This window comes from Scylla paramamosain, chromosome 23, assembly GCF_035594125.1.
Source record: "Scylla paramamosain isolate STU-SP2022 chromosome 23, ASM3559412v1, whole genome shotgun sequence".
NCBI lineage: Eukaryota > Metazoa > Arthropoda > Malacostraca > Decapoda > Portunidae > Scylla > Scylla paramamosain.
The window spans coordinates 7,397,986-7,413,123 of NC_087173.1; the positions used below are offsets into that span (position 1 = coordinate 7,397,986).

Below are 15,138 nucleotides of genomic sequence, written 5' to 3' on the forward strand. Positions count from 1 at the left end.
CTACAGCATGAAAGAACGTTACTTTTCTACTTTCCTCTCATGTTCTTTTTAGAGTCGGGTAAATTTGTAACGTGTCTAATATTTCCCTCTCTCATTTATCTCCTTATCAAAGCCAGAGCAAACGAACAAATATTTATTCAGTGCTCAGCTATAATTACTACTTCTACTACTACTACTACTACTACTACTACTACTACTACTACTACTACTACCACTACTATCATGGAAGATAGAGAGGAGACACTATATTTTCTTTGACTTCTATTGCTCTCTCTCTCTCTCTCTCTCTCTCTCTCTCTCTCTCTGTGTGTGTGTGTGTGTGTGTGTGTGTGTGTGTGTGTGTGTGTGTGTGTGTGTGTGTTTGTGTGTCACCTGCTTACACTCTCATTCCCACAACAGAAAACGGAACAACGAAGAGAGGGACTCACCTATACAACAGAAAGGCCTCTTGGCGTACTTCATCCTGCCACAAAACCCCTGGTATCTCGAACGACACCCGGACGACCATAATCTGTAATAAAAAAAACAAAGAAAATGAAGACATAACCTCAGATTAGTTGGTAGGTGACTGGAATAGACTCAGTAATCAGGTTGTTAATGAAGAGACTAAGATCCTTCATAGAAGATAGCTGAGACATCACCTTTTGTTTTCTTGTAGGAAAGAAAAGAAAGGAAAAAAAAAACAGACAGGAAGGGGTCCTTAGTACCTCTTTAGAAGGATATCTGAGGTAGTTGAAGAAGGAACTGGGTCTCACATAGAGTGGTAGATCAACAGACTCAATGATCAGGTTGTTAGTGGTGAGTCATTAGTAAGCCTTAATTAAGAGAAGACTAGACAACTTTATGGATGAGGATGACAGGTGGAAATAAGCAGGTATGTTTTATACAGAGACTGTCACGTGTAGGCCTGATGGCTTCCTGCAAATTTCCTTGTTTTCTTATGTTCTTATGTTCTTAAGAGTCGATAAGGAGATTTAAAAGATTTGACATACAGTTTTGCCAGATAAGAATGATGGGTGACAAGTACGTGCGATGCGAATGCCATGAGTCTTCGTATTTTCTTTAATTTTCTACATCTGACATCAAAGGAACATTTATTTCCTAACAAAGCCGAATTCTTTTCTTGTAAAGGAATGACAAATTTATGGACAGGAATGAGAGATTCACGAACAATAATAATGGATATACATAAATACGTATAGAACTGTGTTGTGTACAGGGAATGCCACGTGTAGGTTCACTGGTTTCTTACAGCTCGTCCTGTGTTGTTATGCTCTTAATTGCAAAACTTAAATTAGTGGGGGGGATTGTTTAATAACCAACTTTAATGACCGCATAAAATAGAAGAAAAAAATGAAAAAAGAGGCATGTGAACCGTGAAACTACGCAAAGCGAAGGAAAAAGAATCATGAATAATATCAAAAACAAAACGAAAAAAGTAGCAAATGCCAACCAACCGCAAAACATAGTACGTGAAATAATACGGAGAAAAATGCAATATATAAACAAATAAACTAGAAGAATGAGAAATAAACAAATTTTTTTCCTCCTCCCCGCAGATATAAAACAAGAAAGTACGAGAAAAAACGAGAAAACCACATTTCCTTCCTTTCCCGCAGTAAGTACAAGACAAAAAAAAAAAAAAGAAGAAACAAAGAATAAGACTAGAAAGCCACATTTCCTTCCTTCTCTCCAGTAAATACGAGAAAAAAAAAGTAGAAGAAACGAAGAATAGAATTATAGAACCACATTTATTTTCCTTCTTGACCGTAAATACAAGAAAAATAAAGTAGAGGTAACAAAGAATAAGATCAGAGAACCACATTCATTTCCCTCTTCACTATAAATAGAAAAAAAAAAAAAAATGTAGAGGAAGCGATAAAAACTAAAAATTTCCTTCTTCTTAGTATATACAAAGAACAAATAATATTAAAAAAAAAAAAACAATAGTAGAAACATAAGTTCACTGTAAGTACAAGAAAAAAAAAAGTAGAGGAAGCAAAGATAACCCAAAAAATGAATTCTTCCCAGTAGATACGAAGAACCCCCAAAATAAAAGTAAAAGGTAAAGAAAACCATGACGATCAAAATTTTCCTCCTCCCTGCGGCGGTACTTGCTCGCGGAAGATGAGAAGGCGAACAAGAGAGGAAATATCGAAGCAATAACACTTAGGAGGGGGCAAGAAAGGCAGGGCGGGGCGGGGCTGGGAGAGAGCGAAGCACGAGGCAGTTCGGAGGTGAAAGAAAAACATCAATCACTCTCCCTCTTTCTAAGGCACTTCAACGAGAGAGCGAGAAGTGAAGAGGGGTGAAACGAGGTGAGGGGAGGCAACGCAGGGTCACTACAAACCAGGCCATGTCAACAGCAAGTACAAACTGCACAACGGCAAACTCCTGACGAAGTGCATGCCGCGTTTGAAGACCAAGACGAAGAGTGAGTGAGACCGAGAGTAAGAGTGAGGTCAGGCAGGAGTTATGTCGTGTTTTGAGGAGAGTATCAGCTTTAACTTGACTGCATGGGAGGGAGAGGGAGAGGGAGAGTAAGGGAGAGGGAGGGAGGATGGGGTGGAATGGGGTGGAATGGAGAGGAAGGAGAGAGGAAGAGAGAGAAAGAGGAAGGGAATGGCACTGCATGTGAAGCACGGGCAGAGAGAGAGAGAGAGAGAGAGAGAGAGAGAGAGAGAGAGAGAGAGAGAGAGAGAGAGAGAGAGAGAGAGAGAGAGAGAGAGAGAGAGAGAGAGAGAGAGAGAGACTAACGTAAATAATATAGAATCAGAAAGGAAGAGAAACTACGTGAATAAACAGTAATAATAATAATAATAATAATAATAATAATAATAATAATAATAAAACAGAAGGAAACTACAACGTATATTTAAAAAGCGAAAAAAAGGACAGGAAGGAGAGGCAAGAAAAGTAAAAAAAAAACAAAAAAACAAAAGCGAATATACAAAGGAGATAAGCTCAAGAAGACGGATTATGATAAGATAACAAAGAAAAACTGCATCAACATAAAAAAGAGAGATGAACACGTCAAGAGAGAGAGAGAGAGAGAGAGAGAGAGAGAGAGAGAGAGAGAGAGAGAGAGAGAGAGAGAGAGAGAGAGAGAGAGAGAGAGAGCAAATAAGACAAGAGAACAAACATCAAAGACACACACGTCCGTTACTATGGAATAATATATTTTTGAATCTCAATAGAAAACGAAATATAAAGAAAACCGTGAAACAAAGAAGGAGGATGTGAAAGGGAAACCAACCGCGTTACATACACAGAGAGAAAAAAAAGTATGTAAATGAATGGGAAAAAGGCGGAAAAAAGGGAGAGAAAAAAAAAAAACTAAAATGGAAGAGAATATAATGGTAAAGGGAAAATATATATACGTACAGGATGGTGTCGTGAAAATATATTGTGAAAAATGATGAGGTGATGGAGAGGGTACAGACACACACACACACACACACACACACACACACACACACACACACACACACACACACACACACACACACACACACACACACACACACACACAGTACTGAATCTCGAAAGTGACCTATCCTAACGCAACCTGACTTGACCTGACTGACCTAACATGACCTAGTGTCACCTAACTTTACCTGATATGACAACTTTTTTTTTTTTCAATTTTTTGCCCTTAGCCGATCTCCTTAACGAAAAAACAAAAACAAAATAAAATAGATAAAATAAAATAATTAGCCAAACAAAACATGACCTAACCTAACCTATCCTTACGTAATCTAAGCTAATCTAACTTTATTCCACGAGCAAATATTCGTTTAGCCACGATTCAACATATAATTTTGCGTATCAAAAAAAAAAAAAAAAAATATCGCTGAACAATTTGTCGACCCAGAGAACCGGATAACAGACCTCTGTCGGAGCGAGGATCGGAAATTTTGAGACGAAAATCGAACCCCCATCTATTGAAGCAAATACAATACGAGCCTGACCTGGAAACACAAACACAAAGCAAGCGCAAGACACAAGAAGGTCACTAGAGTCTCTCCGAAGGGATGTGGGCGACTGTGGACTGAAATCTGAGGGCTCTTGAAAACTCTCTACTCGGGAAGCGAAGTCCTGGCTACTACTCAAGAGAGACAAAGAGAACACGAAGATTAAAAAGGAAAATAGTTAGGAAAAAAAATTAGATCTTAAAAATTAGGAGGCAGAAAACCAATACAGATAAAGAAAAAATATCTTTATAATATGAACGCAAATTTCAAACAAAGGTGAAAACACGAATTAAATCTTAGCTGAGAGAGAGAGAGAGAGAGAGAGAGAGAGAGAGAGAGAGAGAGAGAGAGAGAGAGAGAGAGAGAGAGAGAGAGAGAGAGAGAGAGAGAGAGAGAGAGAGAATAATAAAGGCACTTCAACTCAAAACGAAAACTTAAAGAAGGTACTTTGTTCTCTCTTCACGGCGAGAAAAGAGGCATAAAGTCCAGTCTCGTCTGCAGTATTTCGGTGGTTGTGAAGGGAAGGGAGGGAGGTAAAAAAAAGAAAAAAAAAAAAAAATGTGTATGCAAAAGGGAAACAAACGTACTCTTTAAGCAAGGCACCCTAGCAAGGCACCCTTTCCTCCATCAACGAAAGGTGTTAAATTTCTTCACCTGTTGCGTTTAGGAGGATCTTAGGATATATATAGAAAAAGGGGAGAGTTAAGGAAAAAATATAGATGCACATTTTTAAACGGGGATTTTTTTTTCTCTCTCAAAGACGAAAGGTTTTAAATTTCTCTCACCTGTTATATTCAGAAGGAACTTAGAACAGGTATAGAAAAGGGAGAAAGTTAAGAAAAAAACGAAAAAAAAACGGGAATTGTTATGAACTCAGATCTCACACAACGTACTTTTTTTTTTTCTCTAAGAGACGAAAGGTGTTAAATTTCTCTCACCTGTCACAGTCAGGATAAAAGACAGGTAAAGCGGAGGAAAACAGAGGTGAAAAATATGAATACAAAATTGGCAACGCTTTAGGCGCATAGTTTTACTTCAGCACTTTTTTCTTCCTCTATGTAACAACAAAGTGTTAAATCCTTCCCACAAGCAACATTATGGAGAATCTCAAGACATCTAAAGGACAACAAGAATAAAAAAAATGATTCGAAAACTAAAAAAAAAAAAAAAAAAAAAAAAGAAGCAACATAGGCCGAGAATCTCACCAACTCATTTTTTCCCATCTGTAATGTTCCAAAAGGTGTTAAATCTTCCTCACCTGCGGCACTCAGGCAGGTCTTAAGGCGCAGGGAGGGGCAGGATTTGGTTTGCATTATTCATGGGCGCGAAGCAATATTCTGGCCGGATTGGCTGTTGTGTTGTGTTGCTAAATTACAATGTATATATATATATATATATATGCTCGTATATCAGAACTAGAATTCGTTTGCGTGTGCTGCATGCGAACAAGCTGTATTCCTATGAACGATCTGTATGTCTGTCTGTCTGTCGCGCGTTTCACAGCAAAGAAGTCAAATTTATGGATGAAGCTGACATCATCCTGTACGGAATAGTCAATAACCTATTGTGAAAAATAACCAGACCTCAGAAATTCCGAATCTACCGAAAGTTATATGAAAATTATTAAATTAGAGGCAAAGAGCGTCTGGTTGATCCATTTCTTCCCAGTAGCTGCCTTACTTGCTCGCTACCTACACGCTTTCCATGGGCAGGTCAAGATCCGCGCAGTCCCATACCTTCCCTCAAGCTTCTGTAATGGTGTGCGCTGTGTATATAAGGAAGCTCGATTTCTATCTTTAGTTTATGTCTCTGTACTGTTACCAATTTCATCACCTATCACTGCCTGGTGCTCTCACTCACTGTCGCTGATTGGTCGACGCATTCCCGTCTTGTTTTGAAATATGTAACAAACTAACCTTGTATTTACATAAGCCCTCACTTCATTACAAGGCAAAAGGATTATCCAAATAAAAATAAAGTGGAATCCTACAACTGAGTGATGGCTTTGGTAGGAATAAATTTCATCCGAGGCACGTAATAAAACAAGACGGAAATATGTAGATCTGTCAGGGAGTAAAAGCATCAACCAGCGGCAGTGTTACCATGCTCACGTGGCCTCAGGTGGTAATATTGCTGCGACAGTTGGTGACACAGAGCACAGCCAAACGTTTCGGTTAAGAGAGAGATCCTTGAGCGATCTTAATTAACTCAGTCTTTACTGCACTGTGAGAATGGAAGTTTACGATGTAGTTAATCTCATGCTAACTATTCTGTGTGGATGCGTGGGAAGCTTTACAGAGATACATGCTCGTAATGGAAAGCCAGCCAGCGAACCAGCCAGCCAAACAAACAGAGACAAATATATGGATACAAATAGTGACAAACAGAAAGATAAACAGAGAATATGTAAGCGGGGATGAATAGATGGATATAAAACAGAAAAAAAGCAATGAAGGCAAGCAAAACAGAAACAAACAATCATAAAACTACCTGCATGAAGACAGATAAACACATAGATACATAAATACAGACAGAGAGAGAGAGAGAGAGAGAGAGAGAGAGAGAGAGAGAGAGAGAGAGAGAGAGAGAGAGAGAGAGAGAGAGAGAGAGAGAGAGAGAGAGAGAGAGAGAGAGAGAGAGAGAGAGAGAGAGAGAGAGAGAGAGAGAGAGAGAGAGAGAGAGAGAGAGAGAGAGAGAGAGAGAGAGAGAGAGAGAGAGAGAGAGAGAGAGAGAGAGAGAGAGAGAGAGAGACGCAAAAACCGAGAAAGAACAAAAAAAATATAACAAACAAAAAGCAAAAAAAAAAAAACTGAAATAAATGAAAAAAAATGCAAAATAAATATAAACAGGGGAGGGTAAGAAAAAAAAAAACACGAAGAGAAAGACGGAAAGAGACATGGAGAAAGATGCAAACAGAAATATATTTACAAAGAAATACCTGCGGAAGCTGAGAGAGAGGAATTCAAACAGACATAAACTTGCATATATGAAGACAGAAAAGGGAAGGAAGCAGGAAGAGAGCAGGACACACAATGAAGGGTAATGGACTCACTCACTCACTCACCTCAAAATATATTCAATAGTGAACCACACGACGACAAAGGACTCGATATAAAAGAGGACTTCTGTGGCTTGGTCTTCGTAGTCCTTTACCGTGGACAGAACGCTCAGAGTGAGGCAGATGAAGATGGTGCAGAACCTGGAACGAGAGAGAGACAACTGTGAGGGGAAGAGGACCAGAAGGAATGTCACGGAAATTATAGACGTAAAAAGGACATTCACAAAACAAAGGAAATGTGTTAATATAGTGAAAAAGGAAATGGTTATGGTGTAGCGCTTGAAAAAAAAAAAAAGAAATTATAAAAATAAAAACTTGGAACGAATGACAGACAACTATGAGGGAAGAACAGAAAGAATGCCACGAAATTTACAGACGTAGAAGGAACATTCACAAAACAAAGGAAATAAGTTAATATAGTGAAAAAGGAAATGGATGTGAAAAATGAAGAGGGTGCAGAACCTGGAACGACTGTGAGGGAAGACCAGAAGGAATGTCACAAAAATTACAGATGAAAAAGGAACATTTACAAAAGAAAGGAAATGTGTTCATGTAGTGAAAAAGAAAACGGACATGGTGTAGCGCTTAGAAAAAATAAAATAAAAACCTGGAACAAAATGAGAAACAACTCTAGGAAAAGGAGACATGAAATAATATAACGAAAACTATCATACAAAAAGGAACGTTCAGAAGACTAGCAAAATTAAAAGTAATGCCCTGAAAAAAAAATGGATATGCTTGAAACAAAAATGAAAACATGAAGAAACAAAACTTCATGATAAAAAATAATAATAATAATAATGAAAAATAACAGAAAAAAACAAAAACATACGCAGAAAACCAAAACACAACTGGAGATAATGAAGAACTTGAAGCAAACAGGGAAACAGTACTAAAGAAAGACGACTGGAAGGAATATCACGAAAAAATACACACAGTGAGGGCAATTTATGACAGGACAAAAAAAATATAAAGCACCTATATATCAAAAAGATTAATATGGCGTAGCGTCCGAAATAAGAAAGGTAACATATAGGAATAAAACTTCATGACAGAGGAAGGACAACGAAAAAAAAAAAGCTTGATGTAGAAAGATAAATGATTAAAAGGTGATCAAAAGACAAGAAAGAAAAAGGAGATGGTATAGAAACTGAAGGGAGAAGAAAACATGAAGAAAGATCCATGATATAGCAAAGTAGCGGAAAGATGTAAGAAAAAAATTTAAAATGTGAAATGTGGAAAAAGGAGAGATAAGACAAAGGGAGTTCAGAAGACAACGAAAATACATGAAAAAAAGATGTTACTGAATATGAAAAAAAAAAAAAAATAACGAACAAGGAAGATAAAAAGACAACGAAAAGAACACATCCCAAAAAACACTCACATAATGAAACAAAATACATTATGAAAGAGAATACCCAAAGTTAATTAGAATACAAAATGAAAGAATTGAAAAAAAAAAAAGAAAACCGATGAAGGAATATTAAAAAGAACAATGGATACATATTAAAAGTTGATATAATTAACGAGAACGTCCAGACTTCATTAAAATACAAATTAGAACTTCACAAATACATAAAAAAGAAGAAGAAGAAACTTAACAAACCTCCAACACGTAAAAATATATAAATAAATAAATAAGTACAATAGATAAATAAGAAAAAAAAAACACACTGCAAAACGAAAACAAGGAGAATCAGAATCCATTAAACCATGCACTGAGACTCAGCAGATAGGATCCAAAACCACTATAGACACGTTATAAGAGAGTCAACAGGATCTGACGCTGAGCTTAAGGACTCGTGTTACATTTATAAAGAATAGAAACAGTGAGGCCGCGTTGGTGGCGCAGGGAAGCAGGAGCGAAGGGTGAGAGTGCCTGGGTAGTCCTTACATCCGACAGTCTATTGAATTTCACACTTGTTGGTGAAATGCTTCCCTCTCGCGTCCCTCTCTCACACGCCACTTGCCACGTCCTGCCTCTCTCAACTTGCACTAAAAATGGAGCACTGGTGTATTGTTTGACTTGGAATTAAGCAAACGCACAATAACAACAGGGAGGTGTCGATGAATTTTCAAAAGTGTACTGAACTAATTTAACGTAATTTAACCTAACGTGACCTAACTTAATTACTACGCGTTGAACGAACACTACTGTATGTCGGTAAATTTCCCTCTTGGTATCAACAATTCGTTTTCTTTTATTCGTTAATAATTTGTTTTCTCTCGTTAAACTGGTATTACTACTGTTTTTTTTTTCTTCTTTTTCTAGTACTGCTACTAAATTAATTCAACTTTTATCTGTGCCAGTATCTTAGTTTTCTTCCACTACTTTCCATTTTCTCTTATAGTCATTAATAATTTCGTTTCCTCTCATTAAGTGCTATTAGTTTTTTTTTTTTTTTCTAGCATTACCAAACTATTTAACCTATTACTTGCACCAATATCTCAGTTTCCTTCAGTACTCTATTATGTAGTACCTTCCCAGTTTCCTCTTAGTTATTAATAAGTGCTACTACCACAGTTTCTTCTTTCCAGTACTACCAAGCCTTTCGTTTCAAGTACTACCAAGCCGTTCAACCTATTACCTGTACCAACATCTTAGTTTCCTCGAATACTATACAACTTTTCAGTTTACTTAACATGAGTCCCAATCTCTCAAGAGCCTCTCCTATCCCCAGCCTCCCCCAGCCTCGCGCAGCCCTTCCACCTCTGTCAATTCCTTACAAACTTGGTTAATTTTACTGACAAACGTCGCGCGGGATTCCCAGGTGAAGGGAAGTTAGGCATGATTACTCCGGCACGGCGCGAGGCATCCTGACCTAGAATTCCCGGCTTGTTATACTTACTTGTCCAGGTTACGTTAATTTTCTTAGCATCGCTCTCACTTCCCCGATAATCTGGAGAGGCTGGGAGGTTGAGATAGGGAGGGATACTGAAGTTATCCTTGATCATGCCACTGCAGATATTGTCTTTTGCTAATATCCAGAGCACGGTAGTAATTGTTTGCATCGACACATGAGGAAAAGGAAGAACAAGGGGTAAATTTTGTGTTATCTAAGCTACACTACTGTTTAAGAGAGGGAAATGTAGAAATAAGGCTTTAAACTCTTAATTAGAGTGATTAAAAGTGACTAAGCGGTTATAAGAAAAATTGTCTAGTAGTGAAAGGGTTGATTTTGTGTTTTTCTTTTTAAATTTTTTTTTATTTTAGTGTCTTTATTTTTTCTTTTTTTTTCGATTTCTTGTTTAGTTTGTTTAGTACTGATGATTTTTCCTATTTTTTCCATTCTTTTCAGTGTTTTTCGCTACTTGTTTTCTGTTTTTAGTGTGCTTTTTCTTAATTTTCCGATTTGGTAGCACTTTTTTCCCTTTACTTTTTTTTTTTTGTTTTGGTATTCTCTCCTTTTGTTATTTCCCCCCCCGCTTCGCAATGTTTTTTTTTTTCCTAACTATTCTGTTACGGTTGCGCATTTTTCTTCTTTTCCCGTGTGGGTAGTTTTTTCTTTACTTTTCCGTGATTGGGAACCTTTTTTCTTTTCTCTTTGGTAGCGTCTTTTTTATTTTATTTTATTTACTGTTTGGTTACTTAAATTTCCCTTTACCCATTTCAGTTTTGGCAGCATTTTCCCTTGAATATTTCCGTTTGGTAGTTTTTTTTCCCTTTACTTTTCGTTCAGGTAGGAAAACTCTCTCTCTCTCTCGTGTATATATATAAATTTTCTATTTTTAGTCCCGGGTTGGCCTGAGTGTTTACATTGGTGTGCTACGTACGATATTTGTCATTCCATCGCCTTTAAGTCACCCACCCTTCGTTTTATGTTTGCTTTCCACAGTCCGGATTATTCTACAGTACCTCTCGTTGCTTTATTTATGCACCGGAACCTTTGTAAAGAGATGGTAGAAACGTATTGTACCTTGTTCATGTTCGATTACAACAACAACAACAGCAACAACAATAATAACAACAACAACACCACTAACAACATCACCAACATGAACAAGAACAAAAAGAACAAAAACAAGATCATCATCATCATCAACAATAACAAGGAAAATAATAACGAACGACAACAATAACAACAACAGATCTTTATATTATAAAATCGCTAATGTTATTTTAGTATTACCCACCACCACCATCACCACCACCAACACTACTACTACTACTACTACTACTACTACTACTACAAGTTTTTTTTTATAATCTCCCACACAAACAATAGAAGATATAACACACTGTACCTTCTTTGCCTTCTAGTACGTGTGGTTTAGGTGTAAAGATCTGCTGGTGATCCCTTGAAGCCCTTTGCAATGCCATAACACTCACCACCTCACTTTGCCTATCACACTCTCGAGTATCAAGATAGTAAAGCTTCACGAGCAGCAAAGAAGCACTAAACGAACACCCCCAGCAGTTTGCCATCGCCAGGAAGACACGAGGTGGTGATGTTAATGGCAGCGAGAATCCGACCTCCGTGCAATGCCTCCTCCTTCACCACAAAAACTTGGGAACTGCGTGAGTTATAGCGCCGCAACAACTGTCATTTCACTGGCTAGGGTTACGAGAAAGTGTTGCCTCTCCCGCTGAGAAAATGCAGAGGCAGGTTTGAACTTGGAAATTTAGGACGCAAGACGAGCGATGTATTATAAAGCCAACTGAATCCACATGACACTTACGAGGATAAAGGAAGAACGGTTATATACAGCAGCATATCTCTTGACCCTTACGAGGCTGTCTGTGAGGATCTGCACCATATAAGCCCCTGTTCCTAATCGCTCTGGGCTCTCATAAGGACTAATTTCGCCAGACACGGAGATGATCATGCGGATTCTCATGGGCGTCTTCCTGTTGACAGCGCATAATCCCTAGTTCAATTATCGCTTGGGTATGCAGTCTTGAAAACCCTGGTGATTTCCAAAGCAGATAGTTTAAAGAAATCGCGCAGCAGCGGCGAAACGGCTAAGAATACGAAGTCGAATATAAAGTAAATGGTGAAGGAAGGCGAAGAAAATTAAGAAAGAAGCGGAGTGTGGGCAACATAATCCAAGGCATCTAATCACCGCGAGTATGAGATGCACCACGCGGGACGGAGGAGCAGCGAGCGTAGTTGAGTGAAGGCAACACACGGGGGGAGTTGCGGGAGTCCGTGGAGACCTTCAGTTAGTTCCGGCATTGTCTCGATCCTGGGGAGAGGCGCCTTGATACTGAAATGGTGACGACATGCTCCCCCTTCCCCTGCCAGCCTCTTCCCCTGCCTGCCTGCCAGTTCCGGTGCTTCATCTCGATTAACTGGCTCTTCTGGAAGTCTTTAGGGTTTTTCAAAGGTGTTTTCACGATTCTAGAGATAGTTTAACAAGGTTTCTGTATCATCAATGGAAATATGATACCCGTAAGAGTCCGACATCACTTCTGTAGCGTTTGGAAACAGTACATATTAGAGAACAAAGCATTTATGAACACCAGCCACATACAACCAACCATCTCTGTATATCTAAACCAACCATCTCTGTATATCTAAGCACAATGCAGCACGCCAACTTGAGAATGCATTACGAAGCCCTGACGGTCTCAGTAACGACCACCACCGCCACCACCACCGTCAATCATCACGAATCCCACTCGCCCTCCCTCGTTAATTAGATCTCGTCACGCATTAAGACTTACAGTGATAGTTCCACTTACAACTTCCAGCAATCTGCATCATAAAACACCTATTTGAATAAACCGATGCTTAAATGAATACCAAAATCTCGAGATATGAAGCGACTATTACTATCAGAAAGAGGAGCAAATTAAACTAATCAAAATGAAATATGAACTGTAAATAAACTTTCCAAGCAAATTACCAAACCCTTCCAAACACTCCAGAAATGAACACTTAAATTGCAACAGATTACGAAAATGTACCAATAAATGTATTCCGGAGGGCGACTGGAAGGGGAGGAGGGCCTGGAATTCTGGATGTGACCGCTTCTGGAACCTCAAGCTTCTCCCTCCCCCCTCCAGACCCCAGAACGGGAATGTTGGGAATCAGGGATGGTGTGATTGGGAATAACTCAGTTCTCCTGGAATGGGAGGCGCCTGGGGAAGGATTCTCCAGGAATAATGTTGGATACTTGGCTGGAATATGCAGCAGGAAGGGTCCTTGTGTGTCTGGAATGTTATGCAAAGTTTGGGAGGAAATGTGGAATGTTTAATGCAATATTTTCATGACTGGGAACAGGGGAGGTACAATCCAGGGACATGAAAAGGCAGTTGGTGACACGATTGTTGTCTGGAATCTGGACTGGAAAGGGTTCTCGAGGTGGCTTTGGAAGAAACTAAGCGTATTATTTCACGGAACTGGGAAAATTACAACTTGAAGCCAATGAACTCAAGCATCTTTCTTTCCTTGCTCTCCTGTCCTCTACTTTCCATTTCATTTGCTTCCCTCCCCTTAATTTCCTTCCTCTTCCCTTCCTTCTCTTTTCTTTTTTCTTTTCAACTCCTCTTCCATTTCCTTTCCATTTCATTTAATCTTTTCCTTTCTTCTCCATTTAATTTCTCTTCCTTCCATTACATTCCGTCCTCTTCCTTTCCCTTGTATCCTCTTCGTTTACCTTTATTTCCTTTCCACTACTTTCCCTTTCCTTTCCCACTTCATTCTCTCCCTTCTCCCTTCCCTTTCCTTTCCTTTTCCTTTCCCGGTTCCTTTCCTTTTCCTTCCCTTCCCTTCGCCTCCCTGCCCTACCATACAACAAAATCTGTTAAAACAACAAACTAAATCGCAAAACACAAAACGCTCCCGTTAAATGAAGCGAAAGCAAATTAATATAGCGCAAAGCATAAAATTATCTTCCATTAGAGAGAGAGAGAGAGAGAGAGAGAGAGAGAGAGAGAGAGAGAGAGAGAGAGAGAGAGAGAGAGAGAGAGGACAGTCAATCACTCTAGCCCTTCACTAAGTAACGCCACACTAAAAGGACACAACCCACATCCCCTCGACTCCTTAATCGCTTCTTGACGATTCGCGAAGAATTTGTTTTCGCGTCCGTGAAATTAGCGTGCATCCGCTACCCGCGCCACGCCCCATCCGCGCTTCATCAACCCATCGGCGTGAAATTGAGGGAGCAATTACTAACGTACGGTGCAGGGGTGAGGGGCGAAGGAGTGAAAGGTGAAGGGGTAAAGGTGAAGAGTGAGAGGTGTTGTAGTAAGGTGTACTGGGGTGATGAAGGAGTGAATAGTGATGAGGGGTGACAGAACTGCAGTAAGGGTGATTATAGGAGTGTTGTGGGGTGATGGTGGAGAGGTAAGTGTTGGTGTGGGGGTGATAGAATTGTACTAGGGGTGTTTCTGGGGTGACCGTGAGAATGAGGGGTGATGTGGGATGGTGAGCTGCACTGGGGTTGCTGTTGGGGTGATTGTGACGGGGTGAGGAGTCATGTGGGGTGGTAAAGTTGTACTAGGGGTGTTTCTGGGGTGATTGTGAAGGGTGAGAGTGATGTGGGGTGATAAATGTGAAATATAGGGGGGGTGGTGGGGTGATGGTGGAAGGGTGAAGGTCAAGTGAGGTGGTAGAGATGTAGTGGGGGTGCTGCCGGGTTGGGGGTGCTTAAAGTGGGGCGCAAGTGAAGGGAAGCGTTGATGGGGTGAAACAAAATAATTAATCCTCAGGTATTTTTGGTGCTTAAGTTACGTTTAGGTCAGGATAGGCTAAGGTAAATTATGTTATTCTATTTTTCTTTACTTTGTTTTATATTAAGTTTATGGTTAAAGAAAAGTTAGATAAGGGTTAAGTTAGGTTATATTATGTTACGTTATTAGGTTTGTTTAATTTGTTATATGAAGTTATGTTTCTTTAGTACAGGTTAGGTCAGGTTAAGTTCCGTAATCTAACTTAACCGAACTGAACCTAGCATAAACAAATAAAATATGACTTATTCGGACACAAAAGTAATAAATCCTCACATCACCAAAAATAAATAAATAAATAAAGTAAATGAAAAAAAAGAGAAAAAAAAAAAAACACCAAAGTACCAGTGAACCAAAGGTCAACATTCCCGTGACGTCACCAAGATGGCCGCCCCGACCTGGTGACGCCACTGAATTAGGGATTCGAATCA

The 15,138-nt window shown here is 39.2% G+C and overlaps 1 protein-coding gene across 12 annotated transcripts in view; it reads right to left on the bottom strand.

Annotated features, from left to right (window-relative positions):
• The window catches only part of LOC135112088 (potassium voltage-gated channel subfamily KQT member 1-like), a 220,795-nt gene that overhangs the window by 50,587 nt on the left and 155,070 nt on the right, over positions 1-15,138 (bottom strand). For all 12 annotated transcript variants that reach the window (XR_010274055.1, XR_010274056.1, XM_064026040.1 and 9 more), the window contains 2 exons: positions 7,039-7,173; positions 429-511 (listed from right to left, as the gene is read on the bottom strand). Coding sequence is in view for 10 of the 12 variants with exons in the window: in XM_064026040.1 (XP_063882110.1) it covers positions 429-511; positions 7,039-7,173 (218 nt within the window). In the remaining 2 variants the exon portion in view is untranslated. The remainder of the gene's footprint in view (positions 1-428; positions 512-7,038; positions 7,174-15,138) is intronic.